At 38.6% G+C, this 21,598-nt stretch overlaps 1 protein-coding gene across 1 annotated transcript in view; it reads left to right on the forward strand.

The window, feature by feature from the left end:
• Positions 1-21,598, forward strand: part of LOC145981900 (chordin-like protein 1) — a 172,186-nt gene that overhangs the window by 121,378 nt on the left and 29,210 nt on the right. The window contains exon 4 of the mRNA XM_083115395.1: positions 11,237-11,324. Within this exon, the coding sequence (XP_082971521.1) occupies positions 11,237-11,324 (88 nt within the window). The remainder of the gene's footprint in view (positions 1-11,236; positions 11,325-21,598) is intronic.

Raw genomic sequence — 21,598 nt, forward strand, 5'->3', positions numbered from 1 at the left:
CGAACAGTCCTAATTGCGAACAGTCCTAGTTGCGAACAATCCTAGTTGCGAACAGTCCTAATTGCGAACAGTCCTAGATGCGAATAGTCCAAGTTGCGAACAGTCCTAATTGCGAACAGCTCTAATTGCGAACAGTCCTAGTTACGAACAGTCCTAGTTGCGAACAATCCTAGTTGCGAACAGTCCTAATTGCGAACAGTCCTAATTACGAACAGTCCTAGTTGCGAACAGTCCTAATTGCGAACACTTGCTGCCTGAATAGGAACAACAATATATTACCTGGAAAAGTTATGTCCTAATTGCGAACAAAATGTTCCTGCCTTTGGAATTTAACGAATTTTTGAAAGGGGCTCAGTTCCATACTTGAGACTGGTGAGTGCCTTATCTGTCACAATTGGAACATTCACAATTCGACATGATTAAAGTCGTCACCGAAGTTGATATAATTTAATAATAAAAGTGTGGGCTATTTCTTAATTGAGTTAAAACTCAATCAGATTGGCTATTGTTGCTAGTCAACCCAGCGATATCTCTGGGGCACCACCCTTATTTGCTTCTAAAAACAGGGTTTTTAGTTCCATGTGTACGCAATTAGGACATGGAATTACTTCTTATTTTTATGTGTTCGAAATTAGGACAATTTAGGCATTGTTCGCAATTTGGACTGTTCGCAATTAGGACACAACCCTTGCCTTTCCCTGAAGAGACTTAAACATGACGTCAATGTATACCAGTTAAGGACAACAACTTTCGATTTTTAAGCTCCTCCATCCCCCTTAAGAATGTTCAACCTTGACGAAATATCATCGTCTGAATCTACTACAATTAGTCACTCAGCGTTCCCATACTTTCCCTCGCCCGAAGGAACTGATATAAGTGCCAAGTAAAATTCCGAAACGCAAACTTTTTTTGGAGGTGGGGTGTTCAAGCTTGCGTTGTGTTCCTCTAACAAATCAAAGTCTACTTCACAGAACTTTTTCTCGACCCGACAATCTGACCTCGAGGACATGAAATTCCCATGTTATCTCCTTTCGGCACGCCATTGGCTGAGAGATAGTCTGTCTCGTGCCTTAAATTCCATGAGCTTTCGGTTATCACCGTTGTAAGGTAGGTCTTGTGTCGTGACGTCAAGTTCAGATCAAGGATACCATCGAGATTCCAGCGAGTGACGTGGAGACGATATATACTAAACAGAGTGACCTCCTGTCCGCCAACAGTAGAGAAGAGATCCTCGAGCCTCCCCAACAGCGGAGTGGTTAACGTTGTTGCTTTGTAGGCAAGGCGGATTGTGCTTCGTTTCGGTAATTTTTATATGGCTTTTCTACCTCTTGGTTTAATCGCGGCGATGGGAGCCGAAAGGTAAAGTTCTCGTCCATATTCCACCGTACCATGAAGACACATTAAGGGAATATGAAGGTAGAGCCGCATACTTTCTCGATCTCGGTAATTTTGAAGGTGAAGTCAACGGCACCACGCTGCGGCCTCCTTCACTCCTAGGGTTGCCCCCATTTATTTGAGGCTGTGTGAACCCCAGGGCCGCTTAATACAGGGAAAATTTCGATCTTAGATCATCCACCCTACTGACCAGACCACCGCGGCCCTCGAAGTGATGGAAGAGACGATGCACAAGCACCTCCGTCCCCAGGGTTCGAACCTGGGACCTCTGATTTCGTAGTGCGTTACTCTAAACACTTCAGTAAGAAAGTCATCAAGGGATCCTGTGTTCGGTTCCTGTACAGCACATTATACAGTGATTCGAATCCAACTTTAAACTGTAGTAGGTCCGTTTCTGATTAGCCAGTATTAACATAAAGTTAACTTAAAAACAAACCTTGATAAGGATAATAATGATTAGGGCTTCTGCATAGCCCAATGGTGCCGACCTCTGTCATGGAGTGGTTAGCACAACGCGCTCCAACGCCAGCGTCCCAGGTTTGAATCGGGTAAGACATGGATGTATCGGTTTGTCCCAGACAAGGAAATAGAAAATTGAGTAAAACGGAGCCAAGAAAACAAAGATAATAACAGGGAAAACTGAAGCTTAGGGTTTTTTTCCTTTAAAATAAAAAATATATACTTAGCGCTCTCGTCTTTAGTGCAAGCGATCCAGGATTCGAGTCATAGGAAGACAGAATGGACCCAGCATTCTTAGGACAATTGAAGAGCTATCTGAAAAAGGAATAGCGGGTTCCGATCTCAAAGCCAAGAAGCAAAGGCGATGGGACTCGATACTCTGAGCAGTATCACCCACCAAAAAGCCTCGTAGCACTGCTGTTGCGCTATGGAGGCTTACAAATATATACAGGGTTATTCAAAAAGAAAGAACAGATTTCAAATGTTTATTTCTCACGAACTATAAAAGATAGAAACACGTGCCATACATCAACGGATAGAGGAACGTTAAAAGTTGTATAATCCTGTCTCTTAGTTCCATTCAATACACATCGAATTGTTGCAGCTATCAATTCAGTAACTAGGGGCCAGCTAATTCCTGTGTGGCAAGAAATAGAGTACCGTTTTCATGTTTGTTGGGCAACACACGGTGCTCATGTTGAGTGCATACATTAAAACTTTCAACAATAAAACTTTGAACCTTCCTCTATCCATTGATGTATGGCACGTGTTTCTATCTTTTATAGATCGTGAGAAATAAACATTTGAAATCTGCTCTTTCTTTTAAAAAAAAACCCTGTATATATACACCGGGTGATCCATTTGAGATGTCAGAAAAGTAAACCTTTATACACAAGAGGTTAATGTACGTATCTCCGAGCAGATTGTTGTAATATAAGCAGGAAGGATGTAAGTTTCAAATGAGTAGAGGTTTACAGACTTAAGACACATGGCGGCGCTAATGTGCATGGTAACAAAGGTGGTGATCAAGGCACAACAGCGCACACAGTATCTCGTATGGTATGCGAAATTTTCGACTATTAGATGCCGCCAGGCAGCAGAAGTCAGTAAACCTCCACTCATTCGAAACTTACTCCTTTCTGCCTTTATTACAACAAGCTGCTCGGACATTAAACTCTTATAATACTCAATATGATGACCAAGGCAGAAAAATTATTTTATTTTAAAACATAATCTAAACGTGACGTTTCAATCTTCTAGCAAGGTCTTCTTCAGACTCTGTATCCAGTACAAATGAAACAAGGTACTCTTACAAAACAGGAAGATATTTAAAAACACAGAAATCAATCCCCTCCAGACACAAGATTATTAGAAAGTTGTTTTCTCTCTAGAACATTTCAGCAGGTGGCCTTCTCTTGTCAATTGTACTTTCACCTAACAGGCGATTTGGATAAACATTTCCTTTCATCTGGAAAGTGGTTGGACTCTTTATCTCATTTTCTCTTTTCTTATCCTTTCTTTCTTCATTCCAATTCATTCTTCTCTCCTCTTTCGCTCTTGTTCTTTCCACTCTTTCTAACACCTTCTTCCATTCTTTGTTTATCTTCAGTCCCCCATTCCAGTTCATTGTGACTTCTTCACCTTTCTTCTCTATTTCCTTGGCCTCCTTCCATTTTCTCACCAGTACTCTCTTCTCCCTTCCTATCTGCTTAGCCTCATCCCACTCTATGTCATGTCCTGTTGCTCTCGTGTGTTTAAACATAGCATTTTCTCTCTCTTCAAGTCGTACATCATCCTTATGTTGTTGACAGGTTAAAACAAATTTCTAATAATCTTGTGTCTTTAGGGGAGTGATTTATATATATATATATCTTCCTGTTTTGTACCTTGTTACATTTTTACTTGGTACAGAGTCTGAAGAAGACCTTGCTAGAAGGTTGAAACGTTACGTTTAGTTTATATTTTAAAATAAAATAAAATTTCTGCCTTGGTCAGCATATTGAGTTTTTCATATCATGGAAACAAAGCTTAATGGTGTTATAACCTCTTGTGTATAAAGGTTTACGTTTCAGACATCTCAAACGGAGCACCCATTATAAGGTATAGTATTCATTTTTCTAGCTCTGATATCTCCAATAGCTCCTAATATGTTGTTATAGCCTGTGATATGGATTCGACTTTCATGGAACTCTAAATTTGTTTAAAATGCATCTCCATGTTTCTATCTAGCTCCAGACGTTCCTCAGATATCAGTTCATTCAGATCAGGCGATTTGAATAATGTATATTACTTTTGGCCAGTATCTCGCACGTTTTTCTCTGCTCAAAAGTTTTATCTCTCTACGTCTAGAAGTTCTGGAGATATCCACACTTGACATGGACAGCGCATAAAAATTCTTTTTTTTCTCTGACTTCCTGAAATTCTTGCGTGTTTTCCATTCCTTAATACGATTATCTCAGAGTTGACAGTCATTTTTCACAGAGCCCTACTTTTTTCACTATGTTTGCACAATTAATAATTAAATCGAGCGGGAAACAAACAATTAAAACTTCGCAAACTGAGATAAAATTCCATCCACAGAAAAACAAATTCCGATATTCTTCTTTCCTTCGGGGGGGGAGAGGGGAGAAAGCCAAAAAATCTTTTAGCGACGTCATAAAGATTTATCTATCGAAAGGTTGTCATAAAGATTGATTGATAAGGCAGATAAATTCTGTAACATTGTGTTTAACAACACCGGTCGCCAGGGCAACGGACGGCGCATGCGCAGAACGCGAACGCGACCGTGGCTCTCGTCGGATGTTGGGATTTCGAGGTCGCTGACATCAGCAGCAGTGTTAGCAACCGGGTGATACAACCGTATACGTTCCCGAATTTTCTTCCTCTCATTCCCAGCCCACTTGTAGAGATGCGGCAGACATCTAATTGATAATTCCATTTCCTCCAATACATGTGCGAGGATGATCAATATCCACCGCCGCAGGGATATGGTCGCGAAGTTCCGTGAACAGTATCCTTCCCGAACACCCGCACGAAAAAAAATTATATAGGGGTTAAATCGGGTGACAGATATGGCCATCATATTAACGTACTATCGCAATCTCTGCTGTAAAGCTTCGGTGCTTCCATCTAGCGGTGAATCGCGGTCACTAGGCGTTCTGTTACCACTATCTCCTGCGTAGTTGGTTCATATTAAATGTCTTAAATGTTTCATGGATGTAAAATCATAGACTGTTATCTTGGTTTGTTTGTCAGAAAGGAATTTGAGATTTTGAGATCATATAACATTACATTATATGCGGTTTAATTAAACGATATATATTTTTACTTAAACAGAAACATGCATTCATTTTGGTTGAAGGTCCGCGTCTCGATTTTTTTAAGAACCCAAATCAACTGGGAGGAGGGTGGAATCCAAGTATATAACAAATTTTCTTTCATTTTCTTCTGAAAGTTTGTGTCGGTTCAACTGTACGCTGTATACGCACTGTACATATCTCCCCAAAGATATGTTATCTGCGTGGGGTGCTGATTCGTTGGTTTTGAATAAAATATTTCCCACTTTGTTACATAAGGTATTGTCGTCTTAATTTAATTTATCTGTAGCTTCACCATTTGAAAGTGTTTGCGTGTATGCACTAGGTTTTCACCTTTATCCTTCAATTTGGTTTTATAACGTATTTGTGCTTTGTCTCGTGTAAGCCAACATCCAGTTTCGTAGATTTTTATTAAGAGGAATCCGCCCCACCACACAGGTGCAAATATTTTTTTTAAAAAATGAACACTTCTTGCTACATGTGGTACTACCTGCTTTGTATCAGTGTTAATTGGTATATTTTCTATACCAGTGATGGAGAAAAATAGACTAACGTAAGTTTTATTGAATGGAGCATTCTTAAAGGAACATTAATACAATTGACAAGACACATTATATATATTTGTGTGTCTGTCTGTGCATCTTTAGTTTTTCGAATAGCCCACCTCGGTGGCGTAGTGGTTAGCAGAGCAAGTTCATCATCAATCATCCTCATCGTCACGATTATCCAAAAGTGGCAGAAAACGATGTTAGATAACAAAAATCAAATCAATTTTTTGAAATTCTCTGAAAATTTGACTTTTTCTGCTTATGCAACCTAGCAACTAAAAGTCAAAACCATAATAAATACCACATAAAATATTTTGTTACTACTTGAATTAGAATGTTAGAACGTCCTATTTTGTCTCTATAAGTCTCTCATTGGGCAGAAAAGATAACAAAATAATGTTCATGTAGATGAGATCAGAGAACCACGTCATTGGTACATATTGTGAAAAGTATAGTTCTTTCCTCTCATTTGGAATCTTACTTTCCGAACACCCCTTGCACTTTGTTCCGTATCAATCTAGTGAGGACGTATGTCCTGATAAGTTTGAAGTTTTGTCAAAATCCAACCGTTTCCACGAGTAGAGTTGGACACTTTTCGAGTTATAAAGTTAGAAACACTGAGATATCGATTGGCGGGAAGCAAAGACACCCTACGAGACTCTCGAGCAAACATTTGGCTTTGGATCTAGTTCTTTTTTCACTCCGTATCCGGTCCCACAACAGAACAAACTCATCCGACAAGGAAGAAAACGGACGAAGTTACTTCCACCCATTTTTAACCCTGGACTTTGCGAGTTTCCTTAAATAACCTCACTGACTAGTACGTAGAGAGCATCGCCGGTTCATTTCAGAGCCTTATTTCTGAAAATAGCAGTGTTTCCATCTGGCATATCGCTCTACAAAATCCTATAAGAATTCTTAAAGAGTTATTTCCTCTATGGAATTGATTTAAGATTTGCAACCATGTGCATGCAAATATTCTGTGCTTCTAGAACATATTTAAGTTCACATAAATTCTGAAACATTGTAAAACCTTTTGAAATATGCAGTGGCGGCGATTAGGGGGCAGTTGCCCCCCTATTTTTGGCACTATTGCCCCGCACTATGCTAAACCTAATCTACAAAGGGAAAGTAAACTGTCCTTGTCCCCCAGTTTTGTCACCTTGCCCCCCCTCCCAAGTTTTTAAACCCAATCGCCGCCACTGAAAACATGGTACAGTATGCGCCAAAATATACAGTACTGAAATGAAAAAATGAACAAAAGTATAAGACATGTTACAATATAGTGACTGGTCTATATGCAACCCAAATAACAATCGTGTCTTTTGGGTTGCATAACTGTCAGGAAACCTAAGGTTAGGTTAGGTTAGGGCATGTGGAGTGGACGATTGTCATTTGCGTTGCATATAGACCAGTCACCTTTTTCAAACTCGGTCCACCTTCACGACCGCTTCCGTATGAGCGGAAATAATGCTCAACTATGAATACTTTTTCCTCCGTCGAGAGACCCATTTCCAACAACAACTGCACAACACAACTTCCTTTTCACTACTGCGAACACGTGCAGCTGGAGCTATGCCCCGTCGACAAACGCAACCACGTGTTCGAGATGCGCGAGTTTCAGTACTGTATATTTTGGCGCATACCGTATTTGTATGATAAAATATATGTATGTTGTGTTTCTAGAAACATATTTGTCTAAGCTCACAAAAATTCTGAATATATTTTGTGAATGAAAAATTATCCAGGAACAATAAGATTTGTATCAGAAAATATTAATATGTGTGCGTATATATTTTTTGTGTTTCTAGAAACGTATTTGTTTAACCTTATACTAATTCTGAAAAATGTGCGAAAAACTTCTTCGGAAACATGGGATTTGTATGAGAAAATATGTGCATGCACACCCTCTGATTCTAGAAACAGATATTTTTTAGGTTCATTCAAATTCTGAAACCATTTGAACATGGGATATGTATGACAAATATGTGTGCGCATACCCTGTGCTTCTAGAAACATATTTGTTTAAACTCATGCTCATACAAATGCTGAAACATATACCTGGATTGTCTTTTCAGACACACATTTTGTATAAAGCACAAGAGGGTTTGCAAAAGTTGTGTATGAGCAGTCGTGTTTGTTAATACAAATATGGAAATAAATCATAAAACAAATACTTTAATGGGAATGTCATTGGGTCCTAACAATCCGACATTTCTGGAATCAAATGACAAGCACAAAATGTTTCACAACTTGTATGATCTGATACATGCGCTTACGCACACGTTTGCTCACACAAATCTCCAAACAAATCTTATAGTGGAAAGAAAAAAATGCAATTTGTAGCACTGGAAAGATCTAATGCTAAAAATTACCGATAGGTGTCAGTATTGCATAAGAAAAAAATATGATTAGGCGATAAATATCAATAAATTAATGCCTGCTTATAATCTAGTGAAATGACTTGAATTAAATTAATAAGTTCGTCACGAATTGGTTGTAATTTGTTGCACGTCCATCGACTCACACATATGTATTCACAATTAGTGAATTTGATTGAGCCAAGTTTGTTCACCGTAATTTGTTCTACGTAATTTCGTTTAGTAATTCTTTATAGAAATTACAGCTCTTTCATTTCTTGAAATGCTTTTCGTTAATACAAGCAAACGTTTACTACTTAACTGTTGTTTCTATAAAAACTATTTTTTTAGGAGTATTATTTTGCGAAGTCACTTTTTAGCTGATTCAGGGATAGAATTCGGTCAGAAATCCAATCACAATTAAATTTTCAGAAAGAGAGAGAGAATAAAATTGAGTGAGAAGAGAAGATAAAAACTAAATGAGGAGAACAGACAAGATAAAATATAGAAATGAAGAGTGGAGAAGAATTGAATAAGAGGAAGGAAAATGAGATAGAGAAAAGAATGAGATAAGAGGAAAAAGAGTAAGCTATGAGAAAAAACAGAAAATGAGAAAATACAAAAAGAACTGGAGACAGAAGAGAAATGGGGAAAACATCAGAAAAATACAGAAATAAAGAGAGAAAAAGAAAAACAGGGGAAAATAAAATTACAAGGTTCGAGATAGGATAAGAAGTGGAGGACAAAGAAAGGTGATAGACAGAATAGGGAGGAAAGGTGTAGCAAGAGCCTCCAATTCGGACAAGCATTTATACAAAAAGTTGTGCCTCACAATAAAGAGCAAACATCAACCACTTTAATGAACCTCACATTGTTTCTTAAAGGACCATCCTCACATGGAACTCTCACAAATAAGCTGATTCTTCTTAAACAATCTTCACTGATTATTCGAAACATTATAATATTTTTTTTACTTTGAGCATTCAAGCATTCCCTGTTACATAAAGCACAACGTTTAGATGTTTGTGAAGGCACGAAATGTTGGTGTTTGAAAAAATATAAAGTGTAGATGTTTGAGAAAGCAAAGTGTTGATGTTGGAGAATGCACAAAGTGTAAATGTTTGAGAAAGCACAACGTGTAGATGGTTGAGTAAGTACAAAGTGTAGATGTTTGAAAAAGCACAAAGTGTTAACATTTGAGTAAGCAAAGTGTTGATGTTTGAGTAAGTACAAAGTTTAGATGTTTGAGAAAATGCAAAGTGTAGATGTTTATGAAGGCACGAGAAATTGATGTTTGGTTTGAGAAAGAACAAAGTGTAGATGTTTGAGAAAGTACAAAGTGTAGATGTTTATGAAGGCACGAAAAATTGATGTTTGGTTTGAGAAAGAAGAAAGTGTAGATGTTTGAGAAAATGCAAAGTGTAGATGTTTATGAAGGCACTAAAAATTGATGTTTGGTTTGAGAAAGAACAAAGTGTAGATGTTTGAGAAACTAAAAAGTGTAGATGTTTATGAAGGCACGAAAAATTGATGTTTAGTGTGAGAACAAAGTGTAGATGTTTGAGAAAATGCAAAGTGTAGATCTTTATAAAGGCACGAGAAATTGATGTTTGGTTTAAGAAAGAAGAAAGTGTAGATGTTTGAGAAAATGCAAAGTGTAGATGTTTATGAAGACACGAAAAATTGATGTTTGAGAAAGAACAAAGTGTAGATATTTGAGAAAGCACAACATATAGAAGTTTGAGAAAGCACATAAAGTGTTGGTGTGTGAGAAAGCACAAGTGTTGATGTTTGAGAAGTAAAGCGTTGATGTTGAAGAATGTACACAGTATAAATGTTTGAGAAAGCACTAAGTATAGTTGTTTGATAGAGCAGGAAGTGTAGATGTTGAATAATGCACAAAGTGTTAAATGCTTACAAATCCTAGCCACCGATAGCCCATATCAATATTAATAGTAATGCCGCTGGGGAATTTCGTAAAGGCTTCTCACTTTTCTTCCCCTTCTTAAAAAGCGTCTTTTAGCAATCCATTTGGATGAATTGGATTTAAAAACCTTGGCTAATTTACTTACTATTTCCGATGCCTTCTGAGACTGTCATTTTCCCCCTCTGGTTCCTTCTTTTATTATTATTTTTAGCCAATGAAGAGAGAGCGTGATCGATGCACATAGATTGAGTTCGGTGACCTCAATGTGATGACAACACACACTGTTGCCAGTCCTGGTCGCTTCTCCCGCCAAATCTTAACGTTTACTAATTCTCCCGCCATTATTGTTCCTCTTGTCTGGGAGCAGTGGCGCTAGTGTAGCGTGATTGAAACACTTGGAAGCATATAATTCCCATATTTTCCGAGAGTACGGATATAGTGGCGCTACAGTGTGGGTTCCATTGGTCATTGGCAGCGCAGATCTAGGAGGGTTTTAACAAAATGTGAGCTGGTAACACTGTGTTTGTTCCAGACAAATTTTGCCTGTTTTTTCGCAACCATCGTAGCGTGGCGTGCCTGATGTCTACTCTGTTAGGGAGGTGATTGTGAGGGATTTGGTGGAGGGGAAGGGGGAGGCTTTCCGTAGATTTGGAGAAAAAGAGCGGGCAAAGGTGTATCTTATCAGCAGACTAACATTCAGACCAAAATAGATAGAAATTGTGCTGTTAAGCATTTTCGATCTTCGCTACACACACATTAAGTGCATGGGCGTAATCAGCGTGGGGCCAAGGGGGCACTTGCTCCTCCCCTTTCGAAAATGACGTGACGTGACATTTCTTTCTTTACAGTTACTTTCTGAACGATTGTGAGACCGACCTGGAAAGTAGAAAGGACAGTTCTGAGAAAATCCTGGAATTTAGAGGGGGCAATTTAAGAAAGTAATCCTAGCATTTAGGATTTAGGAGGTCAATTCTGAAGAGAGCACTAGTTGGATTTAGATGGATTTTGAAGTGACAATTTTTAGGTTTAGAGGGGACAATTCTGAGGAGACCAAACCTGCGATTTAGAGGAGAAATCCTTGAATTTATATGGAATAATTATGAGAACAATCCCTGGATTTAGATGAAACAATTCTGATAGGAATCCTGGTACTTGAAGAGGACGATTCTTCTAGCAATACTGAAATTTAGAGGGGATAATTCTGAGAACATTTCTTTGTCTTATTTCCAGGGAGGAAAGATGAACTGCAACAGTAAAGCATGCCCTGCGAATTGCACAAAGGAATCTTCGGCGGACGAGTGTTGTCGCATCTGCAGAGGTAGGTGGATTCTTCATATATTCATGATTATATACAGGGTGTTACAAAAAGAATGTTGAATTTTCAGAGAAAAAATCGCCCCAAGTCGTACACTTGAGGTATGAATTTATTTTGATTGTGCGTAAGAAACCTTTCAAAGCAGAAGCGTCGCCATTGGGTAGGCTCTGGCTCATCTTCCTGCTCCTCCAATTAGCTACAGTCAAATTTCGAAAAAAAACAATAAACTTTTTACAGAACTAGGGATAGCTTTTGCATTGCTAATAGTTTATAATTGAGTTAGAAGCACACACACACACACGCACAGAGAAACAATATTATATAAAGACAGAAAGAGAAGGAAATAAACAGAAAGGGACACGGGAAGAAAGATAGAGAGGTGCAAATAGAAAGAGTAGGGTGGGAGGAAGATATAAGAAGAGATCAGAATATACACATAGAGACACGCACACATATAAAAAAGCATCTTCGCCTTGTAATCAAGAGGTCCCGGGTTCGATACCCGGTGGAGGCACATAGTGGTTCGCATCATACTTTAAGCTGTAGGTCCAGTCCATATAAGCCTTACTGTGCATAAAGTGGACTTAAACACCAACTCAACCAACCATCATAGCGAAAAAGGGGGAGAAAATGAAAGACAGATATATATATATATATATACTGTAAATATAAGAAGATATAGGGAGAAAGATACGGATGTCCCACTCGAAAGGGAACCCTGAATTTGTTTTGTAAAAAATGGAAATGAAGAGTAAAGGAAAATAAATTTGAACATGACCTACCTGTATTTGTGGGAAAAGAAATTACATCACAAAAGGTGTAGGAAATGACCTCCACCAACTTGTAAACACAACTGAACACGACGTTGCAAGTTTGTGAATGTAGCTGTCAGAACCTCGGGTGTCACTGCATGGATTTCACGGAGGAAGTTTTCCCGTAGCTCATCGAGGGTGCGTGGTTTGTTCTTTAAGACCTTTCCTTTAAGGTTACCCCATAGGAAAAAGTCAGGTGGGGTCAAATCCGGTGACCTTGCGGGCCACAATCCTTTGGAAATGACTCTGTTAGGGAAAGACGATTCCACCGCAGCCATGCTCACTCCCGAGGTGTGTGACGTTGCACCGTCTTGTTGGTACAATCCGAGTGTTAGTTTAAAAATAAACACACGGCCTTCAAGAGAATACCGTTACATTGTTTAAAACACAATGACAAAGTCACATCAAGCCAATTCCTCCGGTTACGCTTCACTGAAACAAGGCGATTCGCTGAACCTGCCTGTTGACCTACGTACAGTGTTGCTACGTCAACTTTCTCATGTACTGAACTGCAATCTGTCCAAATTTTATACCATTCGGTGAAATATTTACCCAATGACGTAACAATTTATGCGTTCCCTTTCGAGTGGGACACCCGTTATAAGAAAAGAAACAGAAGAAGTAAACGTGTTGTGTTTGAAAATGTGATCAGTAGGGAGACAAATTTATGGTAAATAAAAACTGAGGAGAGCGGTAAATAAAATGTTAGATCAGCGGTATATACCAGCGGTGGAAAAAAAAATTGCACACACTTTTTCATCATGAGAGGAAACAACATACAAAAGAGCTATAAATTGATAAACTACTTCATTTTTATATACTGTACACATGCACAAGTACTTAGCTGTCCAACCAAAAAGAAAACATCAACACAAAATCACTTCATTTCTAAATTGCATATCTCAAGTGATTTATTCATTGTATGTATTTAAAGGATATCCTTGCTGTCCAACAAATAAAATAATCACTACTGCACATACACAAACACATGTTGAAAATCACATGATTATAAAATAAAATTCATTCATGACTGAACACAAATGACACCATTGTTTCCCTTGATGTGCGGGAACAGACTAATCTTATCGCTGCTACAGCTAGCAAGTTCAATGAAACTGGAAGTTGAGTAGACATTCGGGGGAAGAAAGGAATGCAGCTTGACAGGGAGCGAAGTTTTCGAACTGAGATTATGTGCATGGGAAATCCCAAGTCTTCCTGATGTGATCGAAGATAAAACGTTCTTCAGCTGCAAGTGGTAGGAAACTTTAGGCAAACGTTTCGTTACAAATCGACAGTTTGCGCGCACAACCTCGATTGCCGGTTTCTGCGTGTTTTCTACTTAATTTGATGATATTTCACGGTTATTTCGCGAAAAAGCGTTCATTTCGTTGAAAAGCACACATTTCGCATTACTTCGCGAGTAAAACGCATGCATATTTCATCATTGGTGGTGTAGTTACGTGCAGAATGTTCAAAATTGCATCTTTTTTCACATTTCGCGATTTCGCGCATGGCGAAAATTCAATGTCCCTAGTGATCAGATTCATTGAATAATCATTCTTTATCATCGTCGCGATGTAAATAGGGGCATTTAATCAACAAATGAGGGGTTCCAAGTTAGACCTGGCCATGGGTGTTCTTTGTGTATGTCCCTCCATCAACTCCATCATATCATCTTCGCGATTAGCGAAAAGCGGAAGAAGAACGAATATCAAGAAACTAAGAAACTCTTGATGAAAAAGTACAGGAAACGTAAACCAAGCCTTGTGAAGGTGGTATCCACGCCGGCCTTGTTTGGGGGCCGATCTATTCAACTAATGTTCTATGAACAACACTGGTGATACTAGTCACGTCTAGTTCTCACGTCTCCCCCTTAGTCAAAATGTTTACTATTTGGCTTCAAGGTCAGCTGGAGAAATGAATGAACATCCCACACCTAAAAAACAAGAACGATTAGCCTTTTCCAAGAAAATTCCGCAAGAGATGTATAAGAGCCGCGTCGAGGGTCGATTAGCCTCTTCCATTAATCTTTACACCAGAGCGTGGTTCGTGGCTGTTGACATGGCTTGGTCCTCAGGTTTCCCGATAGCTAGGGAACCCACTTTAAGGAATTCTCCTCCGCGTATAAATCAGCAGGCGTTGTTTTGTTGACTCAAGAAGTCTGTACGCCCACGCAGATGTTCTGATACGAACTCACTTTCGAATATTCACGCTCAACAGCAGCAAACGTGATCTAGAGTAGGTTAGGGACAGCCTTCGGTAACCAATCACGACACTTTCACTGGAATCCGAGCCTCTTGGAGAATTCTATGTTTAATGCATAAGCACGAAATATGATAAGCAGCAGAGTATGGTGATGAGGGCAGCATATTTGATGACGTCATGGCTGTTACGCGTACACATAGTTCTGTCACTTGGGCGGTTATACGTCCAAACAATTGATTTTACAGAACGGAGAAACGTTACGTTACGGCAAGCTTGAAATGATATCTCCTCAGAGGCGTCTCGTGAAGGCATGCTGCGCATGCGTCAATTGGGGAAAAGGACAGCTTGCTCTGCGACGACATTCATGAGCATTTCTACATTCTAATTTCTTCATATAGGAGAAGTATTTTTTTTACACGAGAGCGCTGAACTAAGCTTATATTACATTTCTTGGATCTGAAGTGACGCATGCATCAATTGTGGGAAAATAGTTATCATTTTCCTTAACTTCAGATCCAAGAAATGTAATATAAGCTTAGTTCAGCGCTCTCGTGTAAAATAAATACGGTATGCGCCAAAATATACAGTACTGAAACTCGCGCATCTCGAACACGTGGTTGCGTTTGTCGACGGGGCATAGCTCCAGCTGCACGTGTTCGCAGTAGTGAAAAGGAAGTTGTGTTGTGCAGTTGTTGTTGGAAATGGGTCTCTCGACGGAGGAAAAAGTATTCATAGTTGAGCATTATTTCCGCTCATACGGAAGCGGTCATGAAGGTGGACCGAGTTTGAAAAAGGTGACTGGTCTATATGTAACCCAAATGGCAATCGTCCACTCCACATGCCCTAACCTAACCTTAGGTTTCCTGACAGTTATGCAACCCAAAAGGCACGATTGTTATTTGGGTTGCACATAGACCAGTCACTATATTGTAACATGTCTTATACTTTTGTTCATCTTTTCATTTCAGTACTGTATATTTTGGCGCATACTGTACATCTCCTATATGAAGAAATTAGAATGTAGAAATGCTCATGAATGTCGTCGCAGAGAAAGCTGTCCTTATTCCCACAATTGACGCATGCGTTCACGAGACGTCTCTGTATCTCCTATTTACCAGTTCTAATAATAATAACTCGTGGGGGCCAGTGTCTACGTGCCGACTGCCGGCTTCACTTCCACCAGAGGTAGGAGATCATCCAAACAGTTACGAGGTGACGTGTGGTCAGCACGACGAACTGCCACTCGTTGTTGTAGGTTTCCATGACCGGGTGAGGCTACTCATTCGTAGCTCCCCAATTTCCTCACGACGGTGGCTGGCCACCGGTCCCATACACAGGTTGAAAACTCTGAAGGAAAGTTGTCATTCTTTCCCTAGGAGACTCGAACCTGCGCGCGTCTCATACCCGGAGCAAGACCCTATTTACCAGCTATGCTAATTAAATAGCCTAGACGTGACGGAATGATTATCACACCGCGCTACGACGCCAGGGGTCCCGGGTACGAATCCCGCCTGAGCATGGATGTTCTATGTGTGTCCGTTCATCAACATTCACTCATTCTCATCTTCGTGATTAGACAGAAGTGACAGAAGTAAAATTAATCAAATCAAGCAAGGAATCAATAACTTACAAAATGGACAAGCCTCATTTTGGGCAGAATAAAGTAAAAAAAAAGTAAAGTGCTCCCCTGTGCATAGCACCACGCCATGAAGGCGTATAGGGGGTGTGGGGGTAACGCCCCACATTCTCTTGATCCGGTCGTGTGTGGGGGTGATGTGATCAGCATCACGCCCCTGACCGCCTTTACCCCCCAGGGTTTCCCCCAGGTACCCATGTTATTCGACGCTGGGTGGGCGCCGGGGCCGCTTCCACCGTTAGAAAAGTTCTCGGATTTGAACCGGCCGGGGATCGAACCCGGGACCTTTAGCATGGTGGTCAGACGCGTTACCGACTGAGCCACCGCGGCCACCAGAATAAAGTAGCTGGGCATTTAAAATGCAAGGATTAAAACAAAATATTCTTCATGTACATGACGTAATTCTGTAACTCACAAACTTCTTATTGAATATCTCATGGTTTAATACACACAGAAAATGCACTGAGTAGAATTTTAAGAGAAAATAATTAGCCTGAACCGGGAAGTTGTTGTTGCAGACTTTTCCGTGTGGGCGGCTGCGAATTTTTTTTAATTCATATTGCTTTTACGCAATACGAACAAAGATTTTGGAGTATAAACTAACAGTACAAATTCCAATGCATTGAAAAATATGTAAATTGCAGGTTATACGTATAACATTTCACAACATGAATTAGTAATAATTATAAATTATAATAAACTCTTTAACAGTACAATGCGTTAAATTGATTGATTGCTTGATTTCGTCCATGAACCACATTGTTTGCATTCACATGCAGTGATATCGAACATATCAATTTGTATTTACAGTCTCTTAAACCTTGCAATATAATACAGTAAAACCTGTCTATCCCGGAACATGATGGTTCCGAGCAAAATTTTCCGTCATAACAGTTTTCCTTCTTATACAGGTTTGACTTTAAATACAGTATAGAGTATAATGGAAAGACAGATTTACATTTCGCATTACTTATAATGTAGAGTACTAATGCATGTACGTACATGAATAAAAATGCGATACAGTCGCAATAAGCATAGCAGAGATTACAATTAACTACACAACATGTTGATACACTTTTTACAGTATTGTAAGAACGTAAAGTACGTACTTGTGTATCTTTTCGAACCCGGGACCCCTGGCGTCGTAGCGCGATGTGCATAGAGGGAAAGAGAAAGATTGAAAGATGGAATAAGAGAGGTGAAGAAAGATTGAGATAAAAGTGAAGAATAAAGAAAGAAACAAAGAGAGATAACAAAAAAAAATAGTAAGATGACGAACGAACAGAGGAGAAATAGACAAAGAAAGGTGGAGAAAGAGGGTAAGAGATGAAAGAAAGAAACGGAATCGTAACAGCTATGAGTATTGTAGCGCATTCTTTCATATCGACAATGTTACCGATAAGCGAGTGGCAACAGTATTGCATTGTTTTCTTGCAAGGGAAAAAATAAAGGAAGAAATTTCCGTCTTACTGAGATTAAAAACATCTCGTTGGTCTTTAAATGATGTTCCGTTTCCGCGTTAAGGTGGTTTCCGCCTTAAGCAGGTCATTTTCAGGTACAAAATCGGTCCGTTCTGGGGACTTTTTTTTCCATATTTACAGATTTCCTTCTTATAGAGGTTCCGGGATATGCAGTTTTTACTGTAGTACAATGAAATACAGAATATGTACACATGAAATATAGTAAAATACAGTGACATATAGGCTGTTATGAAATACTGCAATGGAAATGGTACCAGTTTCCGTTTACAATACCATGAGCATTACAACAATAATATACTGTCAATACAGTCCATGATTACAGTGGAATACAATACAATATCATGGAGTATAACAGTGAAATACAATATATGTATACAGTGAAAAGTAAAAATGAAAGAAGAATAAAAAGATATAAGGAAATTTTATTATTGCATGCTTAGATATTCATCAATTGAGTAATAGCGATGTTCCAGTAAATATTTGTATAATTTTCTCTTAAAATCCTTGGAGGTTTCGATTGTTTTTATGTGGTTTGGTAGGTTGTTATACAAAAGAATCCCTGTGTACCTAGGTCCTTTTTCATATAAAATTGTATTGTGTACAGGTATTAGTACATTAGTTTCATTTCTTGTCTCATAATTGTGTATGTCATGGTGGCACTTAAATAATTCATGGAAGTTTGCTTTTACATAGCAGAGCAGGTGAAAAATGTACAAGCATGGGAGTGGTAGAACATGTACATCCTTGAACAGCTTCCTACATGGTTCCTTTGGTCTTGCCCGCATCATGATTCGTACAACCTTCTTCTGAAGGATAAAGATCTGCCTACTCCTGTATGCATTACCCCAGAATATAATTCCGTATATTACCAAGGATTTAAATATGCTAAAATAAATTATTTTCATTGTCTCAAAATTTGTGGTAGCCTTTATTACATAGCATAGATTATATATACAGGGTGGCTCAAAAAGTCACTTAACACCCTCGGTACAAGGCCACTGCAGCGCGCAACGTGGAAATGGTGATGACCAATCGTTATCAGGCCATGGAGGAACCACATTGACGCCACCTACACGGTCGGCGGCCATCTTGATGTCCGCCATCTTGAATTCAACTTCAGAATTGTAAATGGAAAGGGGGTGATATGATATATCAAATCAGGCTAGAATTTCACGAGAAATGCAACGGTGAAGGTTTTTTCGACGTATCGTTAACCAGTAAAAATTTATGACTGTTGTTTTACCAATTTGCTCCTTTTCGAGGTGTTAGAAAAATGCCTTCAAATTTGTTTAGCGCATCGGTAACGCATCGAGATCAAAGTGATGTCTAGGGAGAGAAGTTCGCATGCCATTGCACAAGATTTTAATCGGATACATCCATGAAGAGCTGCGCATTATGAATGGTTGTCGCAAACAATTAAAGTGTGACGCTTCCATTGAATTAAAATACCTTCACAGTGACAAGGCTAATGTTTATTGGTCATCACCATTTCCATGTTGCGCGCTGCAGTGGCCTTGTACTGGTGGTGTTAAGTGACTTTTTGAGCCACCCTGTGTGTGTGTGTGTGTGTGTGTGTGTATATATATATATATATATATATATATAATCACAGCATAGATTATTTTGCTCACTTTGCCTGCCAAATAGTTGATTTGTGATTCCCAACTCAGATTTTCATTGATACACAGCCCTAAACATTTAACAGATTTCTCATAGTTAACCACATTGTTTTCTATTTCGATGGAAAATATTAAAAAATACTAAAACATTATTCTGATACAACACTATTTTTTATTTTTCTATTTTTCTATTTTACATCACTTTTGTCTAATCGCGAAAATATGTACGAATGGTAATAATCTGAAAGGACCATTACAAATCACAAATATACAATACATGGAACAACACAGGCCCCAAGACGATTATACTGAATGCGAGTCCAAACGCCAGAGACTCGCTAGCCGGGAAAATTAAGTTCAAGGTGTGCTATGTGGAAAACAAGTTGACATTTGGGTGTTTTAACAAAGGGTCATCCTTTATTACAAAGTACAAAATATGTACGTAAATATGTAACGATAACTGTTAAAAAATGTATTATCAAAAGGATATGTAGTAAAAATATGTAATATTAATCGAGTATCCAAGCAATTTCAAGAATTCTGCTAAATGTTTATTTTATTTCAACATATTCAACGTAATTTTAAAGACATAAGTTGTTCAAATTAAAATTTGTATCAAATTTATAAACTCAAAAAGCATAGCAACATGCACATATTTAAGAAACCAATTTTGTCAACTATTAATTACTTTTCACATCACGAATTATTGTAGAATATGTAAATATGTACGAGAGCTCTTCGTAACTTTCGAAACAAATTGTAAAAGAAGCGTCTACAGAAAGAACAATTGAATGAAAATGCATAGCAACTTTTGTACTTTTTGTAAAAGGGGACATATTGTGTAACTCACTACGTACAGGAGAGTAGCTTTCTTGTCCACCAATACCAAGTTTCTAGGTTCTTTGCCTAAACCTAAAAGCGAACGAAAATGTGTAACCAGAAAAGGGGAGAGAAAATCTCCAGCATCTTTCGATAAATAACAGTTCCAGAATTTGTTTTTTGTCTTCAGCCTGTCTTTCAACTTGGCAGTCAATTTTAGGTGACCGTAAGCACTATGCATGTCATTGATTAGAAAATATGACATCACATGAGAAACAAATTTTCTTCATCATGTTTCAGAGATCGAAAATATAGAAAAATGGATCAAGATAGAAAAAAATTGCCGAAATATGTTGTTTTATGTAAAGTAAATTAGCAAACGTAAAATATGTAATATCCTGGCAAATACGTAACATAAAACGTATGCAAAATGATGTCAGTTACATAATTCGTTGACATTTTCGTGTTCAATGTATGTATCTAGAAAGGAATAGAATATGTAATTACATAGCTCTAAAGATGAGTCCTGCTCGAAAAGGTTTATTATAAAAGGGGTATATAGCAATAGTTAAGGGAATCAGTTTAGTGTATTCAACTAAGGGTGGATAAAGGGTGACCTATTGTTAAGACACATAAATGTCATCCCCTCTTCTACGTAGACTACTTTTCGCATAACTTTGTACTTCATCTTATAAAAATAAAAATCTTTAAAGGGGACCTCTTATTATGTCCAGGACTACCGAGCAGACAAACTGTCTGACCAACTGTCTCTCCTACTTTCTCAACCAGAAAGGAATCCACTACAAAAAACCAGAAGAAAGCATTTATTTCTCTATAATGATAATTTCCCCCACCGTTCTCTCGATTCAGATACAAGTGCTGCTACCTAGCGCTCTCCTCTGCTATCAAACCAGCCTGTATTAGCTTCTCCGCTCTCCGGCCATACGCACATTCACTCCACACAACGTTCTTGGTGACAAATGACGGTGCTGGCGCCGTCGTGTCCCAAGACCCACAATGCACCGCTCTTCCCGGGCCAGAGGGGGATAATAGTGTAACATGTTCAAATTCACTAGGTTCCTCTTTTTTCCTTGTTTTATTCAGTCTCGAACCCAAACCTTCACGTGATATGTAGAACTACGTTTCCATCTTTTTGCTTTCTGTCTGCGTCTCTTTTTATCATTTTTATTTCAGTCTGTATGAGAGTACACACAACGTAAATCGTAACAAACGAACCATTAGAAATGGGAGTACAATCTGATTTATCGATGCGAGATGCGCTTCTGCGCACAGTCATATTTGGTGTTTCTTTTTTTTAAAAAAAAAGATACAGAAAAACCCGTATAATACGAACTTCATGGTAACTTGTTTAAACGCCTCTGTCCGAGTGTTTCACGTGTTTCAGGCTTTTGGATTATTTGATATCATTTAATTACGTGAACCGATTCAACTAGATTGATCTATTGGTTTGGTGATTCATTTTAATAACGTAAGAACCATCATGAGTTCTTGTGTGTGGGGCATGCTCTGCGGAGATTTCATCTTAAAGAAAAAGCAAACAGATCCTTTAGCCCAAATCTTCGTTTTGCTAATTACATGATTGACATTGCGTTGGTGTAAGCGTTTTGCATGTTCACAATTGAGTTACTGCACACCTGAAAACCGAACTCAGACTAAACAATACTTTATAAAATTTGTTTCGTAT

Source organism: Lepisma saccharinum, chromosome 30 (assembly GCF_977018435.1).
Source record: "Lepisma saccharinum chromosome 30, izLepSacc3.1, whole genome shotgun sequence".
Lineage (NCBI taxonomy): Eukaryota > Metazoa > Arthropoda > Insecta > Zygentoma > Lepismatidae > Lepisma > Lepisma saccharinum.